Genomic DNA, 11,363 nt, shown 5'->3' on the forward strand with positions numbered 1-11,363 from the left:
TATCCACCCCAGCAGTGTCCCCTGACGACCCCAGCCAAGGAGTCTAGGATTACATCAGCCACCTGGAGCTCACAGACATATCCTCCAGAAGGAGGAACTGCACGGCCAGCTCCTGGGATGAAGAGGAGAGGCTCCTCCGAATGCCAGCAAGGTCCAATACTTCTCCAGCAAGGAAGCTCTCGGCAGCAGAGGATAAGCCTTGTCACTGGCTGAGTCCTGTCTGCAGGGACCACAGCATGCGCTGAGAATCAACTTGGGATGCCCAGATGCCCAAAGGCTTTGTCACTGCCCTCTTGCTGCCATGAGATGTGAAAGGAGCAGAAGACACGTGGTAACCCTCAGGAAGGAAGATCATGCAAAAGCATGGATCCATGTGTTTTGTCCAAACCTTGGCCTTATGTTCTCTTCTGATCAACCTCCAAACCCCACTGGAGCAAGGGTTAACCTGCCCAGCCTTCCACAGCACTTCCCACTGACACAACACACCACAGTGAAGAGCAGAGCTTCTGAAAAGCCAGACCTTGTGCTGGTCAGCAAGGAGAAGTGCCAAGTCTGCCCCCAGGGAGGAACAGCCCCGTGCACCAAGACACATTGGGCTGACTCTGAGCCAGTGATCCAGGCCAGCAGAGTCTGCGCTACAGCTTCACTTCTGCTAAATCTCAGAGGAGTTTCCACTGCAGGAAAGCCCCCGCCACTGCACAGCACCCTCTATGCCAGCAGCTTTCGTGCCTGGCTGACAGCACACCAGAAAGGCATATTAAAATATATTTTATTGCTATTCTTAGTTTATAAAAAACAACAAACCAAAACCCATTGGTAACAAACCCAGTCCCCAAACCCAGCACTATCTGAGGCAGACCTCACAAGGACACACCTTTAGTGCAAAGAGGAAAGTGGCAGTGAGGGCTGAGGAGGCTCTGCTCGCTTCTTCAGTTCCCACAGAACCCACCATGCCCACTGTACAGTATCCATTTGCCTGGGGCTGGTTAGGGAGGGGCTGAATTCTCAAGGTCCGGTGGGAGTCCTGGGGAAGCTTGAAGTGTCAGAGGGGGAACATAGGATGTCATGGCTGTGCAGAGTAGCTTTGATGCCTCATGTCAGCAACACAGGATGTGAAGGCAAGCTGAGCCAAGGGGCACTGCCCACACCTTTCCACAGACACAGCATTTTGCCAAACAGCTGCTGTCTGTTCTCCTGGGCTTTCCAGGGTGGAAACTAAACGTGTGCCCTACCCTGTGGCTGCTCCCAGCCTCAGGTGCCAGAAGTGTTGGTGGGAACTAGGGACTATGGAGCTAGAGCATGGCTGCACCCTCTGCAGGGTTTGGCAAGGCACAAAGACTTCTGAGCTGGGAGCAGCCACGCAGGACCTTGCAGCTCGCAGCACGTGGCTCTGGGTGCTGGCAGTCATGGGAGGGATGCCCTGATCCTCAGCCCTTCATCCTCAGGCCCTTTGCAGGTCCTCTGACCCTTTGTTTCCTCCCATAGCTAGTCCTGGCACTGCTGCACCAGGCATCACCCCCAGCACCCACCTACCCCCATGTCCTATTGGGAGTCAGACCCATGTCACAGCCCTCAACAGTGAGCACAATTTTCAATGTGATGAGCTGCCAGGGCAAAGCCTTTCCATATCTTCAGAGGGAGCTGATGTCTTGGAAGAGAGGGCTGTCCAAATGCCAGCCCCAGGTGCTGAGCAGGTTGGCAACAGGCAAATACAAACAACTCCAGCCCAGGAGAAGCACCAGGATCCCACGACAAGCACAGGATGGCTGGGACAACACAGGGCTGACAGATGGGAATGGGGAGGCCGGGCTGGCCTAGCCATTTGGGGGTGTCATCTCTTGATGAGAAAGCGCTACTGCAGAAGGTTAGTCCTCAGCTTTTCCCATGACACATAGTCACAGGCTGTGAAAAACATTTTCGGGGAGTAGGGATGCAGCTACATCCAGATGGGAGCGGTGTATACATGTGGTCAGCACTGCTGGTGCCCAGGGGCTGCAGCCAGCAGCACAGAAGGAGGAGGCAGTGGCAGGGGCTGTGAAGCAAGGTGCTGTTTCTGAAAGGCAGGAGCTAGCGATGTTGTAAACCCTCTCCAGTCTCTCCATCAACTGGTTTTGGTTGTGTCAGGACTGCAGAGTTGGAGGGCTCAGCCAGGGCAATGCTGCCACCCCACGCCTCCCTATGGCTAGGTCATCTTCCTAGCAACGCTGGCATATGTGTGCTCAATCTCCTCATCTGCAGGACAGGTGTGATTGAACTCATCACAGGCATAGGCATTGTTGAGGTACCGCCAGACGCCCGTCATGTCCTCTGGGATCTCGAAGTCACGGTACTTTTTGGCTGCAATCTAGAGGAGAGTGAAGGAAGAGGAGGCTGAAACTTCCAAGACCTGGGGGAGACTCACTCTCTAGCTTTGGCAGGGGGACTCCCTGTCCACTCCTCTTGGAGCAGGTGCCCCCCTACCCTGGCCCTGGGGGCTAGTGGCATTACCTTGATGATATGCAATTTGGGCAGAAGGTTGCAATCAGCCAGAGTCAGATGGTCTCCATCCAGGAATTTCCTCTTGGAGATAGTGATGTCCTCCACGCTATCCTGGTCAATCTCCTCTGGGAGAGGAGTGTTCAGGTAAACATCCAAGCGCTGAAACTCCCGCAGCAGGGCCTTCTCAAAATCTGGAAGAGTGGGAAACCGAGAGTAGTGAGTGTGTGCCCTGGATTCCCAGACAAGCTTTAGGCTGTGCTGGGCTGCCTGAGCCTCCCACAGGTTTTGCAGAGAGGGAAAAAGCCCTCAAGGCCACACCATCGGGACACAGCATTGACCCTTGCCAGTCTCTGTTCCTAGGGGACTACAGCAGCATCACCCTATGCTCTGCTGTTATCCCTGTGGAGGGAGCAGAGAGCTACCTTAATCCTTCCCCTCTGCCCCTCCACTTCCCAAGGAGGCTTCGGTGAGGCAGGTAGCAGGAACCTTAACCCCATGGCAGGATTTGCCAGCAGACAAAAGCATTTCTTGTGCTGCAGCGTGGTTGATAAGAGTCCAACAACCCCAGTCCTTACTGATATTTGCTTCTTTGCGTGGGTTCTTGATGTATGCTGAGAACTTGGCAAAGATGTCACTGCCCACATCAAAGGACTCCTTGTACTTGGGGCTCAGGTGTGGATACCTTGGAAAAGACATTTATGTCAGTGCAGGCAGGAATGGAGCTGGGATGGAGCAGGGATACAGCAATGTCAGTTCCTGGGCCACAGAGCCCAGGGCTGGTACTGGAGGATGCAGGGGATGTTCATCTGTCTGTGGGAGAACCATGATGATGTAAATTACTGCAGCTGCCACCCTGTGAGCTGTGTCTTCTATCTGGGGTGTTTGCCAGGAGACAATCTCAGGGCAGATACTCCACAGTTTGGGAACACTGGTGGCAATAGAACCCCAGGGCAGAGCTCTGCCTTCAGGCAGTTCTGACCCAGCCCAGAGGACACGCATTGGCACAGAGGGGTCTCAGGAAGCCAGAAGCTCCCCGTGACTCCCTCAGGAACTGTCTTCTGTTTGCTGACATGCTCCAGGGTGTGCTGTGAGGCAGACACATTCAAGGAGGCAGGTGACAAATGTATTTGAGCTTCTCTGCAGCAGTGGGGGGCCTGCAGCCACCCAGGGCATGGGGGAGGCTGGTTTGGAGGGCTCCCCAGTGAGCTCAGGGAAGACCACCTCCCCAAGCACCCTATGGGTCACCTGCATTGCTGCTGTCAAGCAAGGGCATTTGCTTTCATTCAGCTGAGGGCACTGAACATAAACAAGCAACGAGGTCTCACATTCCCCTCTACCTCAACACCAGCTGCCACAGCCAGTGGCAAACCCACCAGTGCCAGGGTCCCTGCAGGGACCTCCCCATATTTCCCCTCTGCCCCCAGAGCAGGGGTGCAATGGCTGGTGCATTTCTTCCCACTCTTTTCCATTCCTGTTGTCCCTGTGCTCTCCCCAAGGGACCCAGCTCCTCAGCATCAAAGGGCCTGCCCTGCAGAGCAGGCTCAGGGGCTGGGGGGGCATCCGCCTGCCTGGGCTGCCCTGGGGCACCTCTTGGCACCCTGCCTCGGTTCCCCAATCTGCCAAGCCCTGGACAACACTGTGACAGGCCCCAAAATGGGGAAGGGTGAGTTTGCAGTTACGTGGGTGGACCCAGGGTCTGCTCCAGGAACTCCTCAATCTTGATGAAGTCTGTTTTCAGCTCCTTGTTGAACAGCAAGAAGGGTGGGTTGGTGCCCGGGGCTAAATCTTTCAACTCTTCAGGTTTCCTGGAGCAGAGAAAACAAGCTGGCTCAGAGCCTGTAGCACATCTGCCTCCACCAGTCCCCAAGGAAAGTGGCCACGGCAGAGGTGGGGGCTAGCAGGTAGCACAGGACCAGGAACATTCCCAGCTCTGCTGGCTTCAGGGAGCTGACAAGTGCTCTCCAGCCTCTGGATCTGCCCAGTGGTGCCTTCAAGTCATCCTCACATCCAGCAGGACAGGGAGTCCCTGGGCCACGCACACCGGCAGGTGGCCCAAGTCCGTGCTGACCTGCACTTGCACCCCGAGTGAGGCGGGCAGTTTGCGGGCAGTGGTTGTCCCTGTGCAGCGACACACAGGCTACAGAGCAGGCAGGGGGAAGAAGTGCTGATGGGAGAGCTGAGCAGGGCATGTCTCACCCCACTGCTGGCCCAGGGCTTCAGTGCCACCTCACCTGGTCATGTCCACTGTGGTGACATTGAACTTGACCCCTTTAAGCCAGAGCACCATGAAGAGGCGCTGGCAGAAGGGGCAGTTTCCAATGTTTTCTCCATCCAGACCAGCCTGCCAGGAAAGCAGAAAAATGAAGATTTAACCCTTTCACAGACCGGATGCCCAGACCTGAAGAGCCACTGGGTTCAGCACACTGCACTGAGCCCCTCCCGATGCCGGGGGGGCTCAGCTGTAGGACCCACACTGAGCCAGAGCCCTGAGGGCCACCAAGAGCATACTCGGGATGCAAGGGGTCACAGCCTTCCCTGAAATGCGAGATAAAGCTGGAAGGAAGTGGAGAAGGAGGCAGGGAGAGAAAGTGTTTGCTAATGCATGGGGAGGAAGGGAGGGTCCACTTGGCCAGGACGCCAGTCTGGAGACAGTGGAAGAAGGGAAATGAGCTCATGTTTGCCAGGAAAAGAGCAATTTGTTTTCATGTGCTGGTCATGTCTGCCTCCCATCTTGTGTGTGTTTAACGAACCCTGGCACAATGTGCTCAGCCTGAGAGCCACCCAGCAGCCTGCCCCAGGATGGGCACAGGAGGGTTGTGCCAAAGAGAATTTGTGCTGGCATCCCACACAGCACTGGGAGGAAACAGTGACAACTGTCAGCTGCTGAAGGAACCCTTTGCAGCCCCTCTGCATGAGCACAGACACAGGCACAGTGAAGCACATTTCCTTGCTATGTAGCAGCTGAAAATATCCTTTGCAACAACAACTGAAACACCTTATGAGGAGTTTGGTAAGAGGATACGGCCGGTTGTCCCGTTCACAAAAACTGGCTGAGATGCTGCTGTGAGACGGAAGTTGTGCTGTGGTAAGAGGTAAAATGGCTCACAGGAAACTCAGCTTCTTTAAGAGAATTACCAGGTTCCTAAGCTGCATGTGAAGTGTGGTGCTCCAGCTCATGCCCACCCTGCCCTGGCAGAGAGGAGCAGCACAGCTCATGCCAGCCCTATTACAGAAGGATGCTACTCCCCTGGAGCCGTGTGTGGTGGGACATGAGCCTTAGTGGGCAGCTCTGCGCTATGCTTTGATATCTGATAGTGAGCTGAAGTCCTGAGGCTAAGCAGGAGGGCAATGAGATTTAAGAGGATCTGGCAGAGTCAAGTAGCAGCAAAAACACCCAGGGTGGGCAGCTGGACCTGGCTCCAGAGCTCACACCTCTTTTGGGACCATAAGACAGGATGGCTGAGAGACAGAGACCTGTGCCTGGTTCTCCTGGGCAGGAGGTAGGTGCTACAATTCACCACCGACACCCAAAAACCTGTGGAATCTGGAGTGCACGGCTTCTCCAGGAAGAGGACACTGACATCAAACTCACCTTAAGGGGGACTGTAAAGGATCAAAACAATCTTCCAGTACTCCAGGTAGTAAGCTGGAGCAGGGGTTCTGTTTTTCCATCATGCCAAGACCTTTTAGTCCTTCCAGAGGAACAAAAATTACTTTTAATAAGTATTTTTTATGTCATGAAATCTGAGGAAGGAAATGGGAACTGAGAAACGTTGATTCCCTAGGATGTGTGCCCAACAGTAAAACTGAAATCTACACATGAGGCTGGTCAGTGTCTATTAATAGCAAATACTCCCAGAGGGGCTACAGCTCAGGAACATCCTGTGTCATTAATAGCAAATAGGGCTTCTTTGGAAAGGAGTGAAACTGGGTCTCAATCTTCCTTTGAAGGAGCTGGAGGGGAGAGTCAGAGAACAGCCTCGAGGGCTGCCTATGGGCAAGAGCACAAGGCATCTCTGCTCCCCCTCCCCAGCACCCCTGCCACCTATGACCCAAACTACGGCCGTGCTTTGGAGCATCTCCAGAATCAACAGCACAGCAAGTGCTTTTGTGGCTGCCTAGCACGAGGACCAATGCTTTCCACCCTGCTCTTCCTGCCAGCTGCACTCTTTTCTACTTCCCTGGCCTGTCACAAGGCTGGGAATGAGAGGGCTTAATCTGTCCTGTTGTCCCCCCAGGAGCTGTTGCCCAGAGCCATGGCAGCACACAGCCCTGTTTCCATGCTTGTCTGGTAGCTCCAGTCTCCAGTCTGAGTTGGTCAGGCTGGTCTTCCCCCTTATCTTTTCAAAATAGAGTGGTGGGGAGTTTCGGACTAGAGTGAAAAGAAAATCAAAATGGCCTCTGCAGGGAGAAAGAATCAGGCCCGTACCAGGATGCGCAGAGCCAAACCCTTTATCTGGAGGAATTGGAGGGGAGCTCCACCAGCACCCGGGCACTGCTGGGGTAGCATCAGGCTCTGGAAGGGCCTTGCTGGCAACCACTGGCCATGGGGGGAGCCTCGGGATCCAGGAGGCCTCAGAGGAGACTTGCAGCCACGTGCCCTCCCTCGCTGGCAACCGCAGAGCAGCATGGAGTAGGGGGAGTCATTGCTCTTCTCTTCCTTCCCCAAAATGCCTCTGCTGCTCCTCCTGCTGCCTCAGGAACTGGGGGGGGGGGGGGGGGGCACAGACTGACATTCCTCAATCTTGTACCCTCAGATGATAGAGAAACCCAGCATGGACTAGCACAGAATCTCTAGGAGGGTTGCAGGCTTTTAGCCCCAACTTTCTGAGGCATCACTAGGCTGCATAGGGCATTGAAACCCCAAAGCTACTTCACAGTTCCTGTGGTTTCCGCATGGTGAAACAATCTTAAATGCAGTGGGAGGAGGAAACAGCTTTGCCTGCTTGGGGCACTGCTAAATATTCAGTCCCCATGGGACCTGCCACAGCTTCTACAACCACCCCGAGAGCCAGAAAGCAGCTAAATGCCTGGTGGAGCTCCAAAGCAGAGTTTCCTCCCAGGCAGGGAGAGCCTCCCAGCCAACAAGACGATGCTCTTGCCAGGGACATGGCAGGGTGAGAAACTGCCAGCCCCTTGGAAACCACCCGCCCCAACCTCAGGGTAAAGTGGGACTTGCTCTGCACCTGTCCATCCTTACCATGGTAACTCCAGTGTGTGTGCCAAAGTGAAAGTTAGGCAGGGTGCCATGCCATGCCATGCCATGCCATGCCATGCTGTACCAGTAGGCGCTTGTGGGAGCACCAGCTTTCCCCATGATTTACAGCTGCCACTGGTCACAGCAACAGCTGTGTCTGGGTCATTCCCAGCCTGGGGAGGTGCTGAAGGCAAAGGAAGGTTCCTGTCAGCAGCTAGAGCCACTGTGTCTTTAAAAGTAAAACTGAGTCCTGAGTGCTGGGAGCGGGAGGCACAGCATCAACTTTTCTGTGAACAGACAAATCAGGATGGTTTTTTTGCGCTGAATTACAGCACAGGGGAAGTCCTGACGATGCTGCTGGTTTTCTGTTTCACTTCCCTCTGGAAACCCCCTAGAATGTGCCGCTGCCATTGCAGTCACCTCATGTGTTTTCTTTTCCAGCCATCCCAAGGAAAAGTGTTAAGCAGAGAATTCAAGGCAAATTACTTTTACCAAGAATACACTTGTCCCAGCTCAGCAAAGTTCAATGTCCTTCAAGAAGTGCTGTGGCTACAATTTTGGCAAGGGGATGGCGAAGAACTCTGCTGGGAAGGCTCAGATAACCCTTTCTAGCAAGTATGTCTAACTACTACCCAAGGAAGGCACCATTCAGTGCCTAGAACTGCTGGGTGCCTGTGCCAAGGAAGCTAGTGTCTGTGACCTTTTGGGCACCAAACTGCCCCAAGAGGAGAGCAATGAAGCCCATGGGCCTAAGTGCCTACAGAGAAACCACCCTTAAAACCTTGATGAGGTGGCACAGAGAGGCATTGCCCCCTTCTCATTGTCACTTGACAGTGTGTCCTGGGGCCTCCTGGCATCACTGTGGGCAGACACAGTCACCGGCCCTCAGCTTTGGCTCCTCTCTTTGTGCACTGCCCATGGCCACTGCAGATATTTTGAACTTGAGTGTTAAACTATTCCAAGGAAAGGGTTCAGAAAATTGCTTAACAGAGGAAAAACCAGAAACTGTTTCTAGCCAATACCCCTCTGTGGTGCCGCCCCATCTCGCCCACATGTGGACTGCCACACAAATTCCCCAAGCCAGCCATGCTTGTTTCATAACTCTGCCCTCAGAAGAGGCTGAAGTGGCTGCTGCCAGCCCTCCTGCTTGCTGTTCCCAGGCTGGGGCTTGTCTTATCTGGGTTTTGAGAAGCATGTGTGTTCCCATGCCTTCATCATGCTGCTGCCACTTCTCCGGGGTGCACAACCATCACAAGACCAGGGCATCTCTCAGACTGCTGAGTGTGACGCCCCACAGTCCCCACACCAACGCATGGTCCCCCTGTTTGGGCAACCATTTAGCCAGCCCTTGTGGCGAGTGACACTGAAATCGGTACCCATCTCCAGCCTCACAGAACATGAAGACATCTGCACCCAGCTGGATCTTGGCGAGGGTGAGCCAAAGAGTCACTGCCCCCCCCTGAGACCCACCTTCACGAACAGCTCGATCTCAGGCTCCTTGGGGGTGTTGTGCTGCTGACTGTCCATTCCTGCAGTGTGAGGAGAGACCACTGGCCGCACGCTGTTGTGTCAGTCGATCTGTCCCCTGCAGAGCTCTGATGGGGGAAGGCTTTCAGAGGGCTGGTGCCTTGGGCCTCTTGGCTGCTCTTACTCCGCAGAGGGCTGGAGCTCACACTTTGCTTCCTTTTGAAGAAGGGAGGAGCAATGGGGTGTGTGCCAGGACCCGCCAGCAAGGGGAGGAAGCTGCAGGGCCTCTCAGACGTGACTCAGCACGGGTCTATCTGGTCACATTCAGAGTCTATCGCACCCACCCAGGTGCTCCTCCAGTGCCTCCGAGCAGTGGGCTGGCATCCCCAGCAACTCTGGTCCACAGCACTGCTGCTATCTGTTCCCAGCTGGGTGCAGGGGTTTATAGAGGAAGTGTCTTGCCTGTTGCTCCTCCTGCTGCTCCAGTCTTGGCCCTTTGCCACTCTCCCACCCTCGTGCTGGTGTTCAGGACACCAGGGCTTCTTTATCAGTTTGGGCTGAACCTGGCTGACCTTTTCGCTGCCTCCTGCAGCTGCATTATGACAGGCAGCCCCCCGGAGGGAAGGTACAGCTGCTCTCCCAGCCCACTACCCTCAGGGGATCCCTGCATGGCTTGTCTGAGCACCCCTTGCTGCAAGGAGCTGGGCTGCACAGGGCAAGTGCTCAGGGAAGCTGAGTGGAGCAGTCTGGGCACATGTCACTGATTTTTGGAAGGTGGGGCATAGCCCTTGGGTGGGAAGGACTGCAAAATCTTCAGCTAGGCAGGAGATAAAAGATGCTGAAGCACGCCGGGGAGCAGTGGGGAACCCCACAATGCCCCTGGCAGCTGCCCAGCTATGTGGTGCTTAGCAGGATGGTGGGATGGGATGTCTTCAGGGTTGACCTTCAGCAGGGCCCCATTCCTGGAACTGGGCTGTTTTGCAGGAAGGATGAACAGCTTGCTTTCCTCTCCAGGATGGGAGGGAACTGTTTGCAGTCAGATCACCCTGGCTGCAGAGACAGCAGAGACAGCTTCCCAGCACACACAGGTTTAACCCTTACGCAAGACCTGTCTTGCACCCCTAGACCATGTAGCTGGTACCGTTGCACAAAATGGGGATCCCTAATGCTTGAGTCAGCCAGCCCCCCCAGCTCAGATAAGCTCCAGCTTTCCCCAGATAATCAACCCCTGATCAGACAGCAATCTGCCGCAAGGCAATTAGGACGGGAAATTATTTTGCAGACCCCTGGAGCTGACTCCCCAACAAAGAAGTCCTGCTACACAGCCCAGAGTGGTGCTAACACTGGGGGTTGCAGGGGGTGGGCAATTTTTTTCTGCCCTATCAAAACTTTGGGAGAATTTGGAACCCTACTCAATGGGACAGGACACTCTGACTCATACTCCCATAATCAAGAGGTATGTATTGATGGCACTGTGAGTGTCCCCCAGGACCATGTCATTACCTCCACCACAAGCTCAACACCCACCACCCAGCTCCTGCTGTGCACCCCAGGTGAGGTGTGCCAGTACCCACTGCTGCCACAGCCTCCCCAGCTACCCCTGCCTGGGCAATGCTGAGCCTCTGAGAGCTGTGATGGCTCCTGGCACTGCCAGCTGCTGCTGTCTCTGCTGATCTCAGCTGGGAGAAGAGCCAGCAGCTCCAGTCCATGGCATTTCCCTCCAGCTGAAGCAGCAAGCAGGGATCTAAGTCCTGCAGGCGGGAGGCACAGTATGACACGGTGCCCTCCTCACAAGGTGCCGGAATGCCCAGTACCTGGCCCCACGGAGACCGGGGAGCAGAAACGTGGCAGCAAAGAGGTCCCTTCCCACACTGTTGGGAGCAGGGTGTTTGTCTTTTCTGCAGGAACAGCCTCCTGGGAGGCAGTTCAAGGAGCCTTTCCCTTCCTCCTCACAGAGTAAATGACCGGACATTTGCCGAGATTGAGATTACAGCACACATTTATCTGGATTTCTGTCTCACCGTGTCTGGGAGAAAGCTGGGGGCCCTTTGGAAACCTTGTCAAGCCCTGTTCCTCTGCCCAGGGGAAACAGAGGCGGGAGGGAAGGGGCTGTCAGTTTCTTTGCCAGCAATGGGATGCCAAGGCACGGCTCACCCGTAACAGGGTGCCCTGGGGGAAGTGTTCCTGTGCTGAGAGTGACCCAGCTGTCCCGAGCAGCCTC

The 11,363-nt window shown here is 55.0% G+C and overlaps 1 protein-coding gene across 1 annotated transcript; it reads right to left on the bottom strand.

The window, feature by feature from the left end:
• Positions 1-758: 758 nt before the first annotated feature.
• Positions 759-9,517, bottom strand: LOC102043091 (chloride intracellular channel protein 2-like). The gene is made up of 6 exons (XM_005428778.2): positions 9,146-9,517; positions 4,710-4,819; positions 4,158-4,283; positions 3,054-3,160; positions 2,488-2,669; positions 759-2,344 (listed from the first exon to the last, which is right to left on the bottom strand). The coding sequence occupies exons 1-6, from the start codon at positions 9,200-9,202 to the stop codon at positions 2,183-2,185; spliced, it is 744 nt and encodes a 247-aa protein (XP_005428835.1). The 5' UTR covers positions 9,203-9,517; the 3' UTR covers positions 759-2,182.
• Positions 9,518-11,363: the final 1,846 nt, after the last annotated feature.

Source organism: Geospiza fortis, unplaced genomic scaffold (assembly GCF_000277835.1).
Source record: "Geospiza fortis unplaced genomic scaffold, GeoFor_1.0 scaffold412, whole genome shotgun sequence".
Classification (NCBI taxonomy): Eukaryota; Metazoa; Chordata; class Aves; order Passeriformes; family Thraupidae; genus Geospiza; species Geospiza fortis.

What these genes read in the sequence shown, in the direction of transcription:
- LOC102043091 (XM_005428778.2), bottom strand. Translation starts at nt 9,202, where the DNA reads ATGGACAGTCAGCAGCACAACACCCCCAAGGAGCCTGAGATCGAGCTG. An exon ending in CAGACCCTGGGTCCACCCAC is followed by an intron (nt 3,161 to 4,157) that starts GTAACTGCAAAC and finishes GTCTTTTCCAAG; the next exon opens with GTATCCACACCTGAGCCCCA. An exon ending in CCAAATTGCATATCATCAAG is followed by an intron (nt 2,345 to 2,487) that starts GTAATGCCACTA and finishes ACTCTCCTCTAG; the next exon opens with ATTGCAGCCAAAAAGTACCG.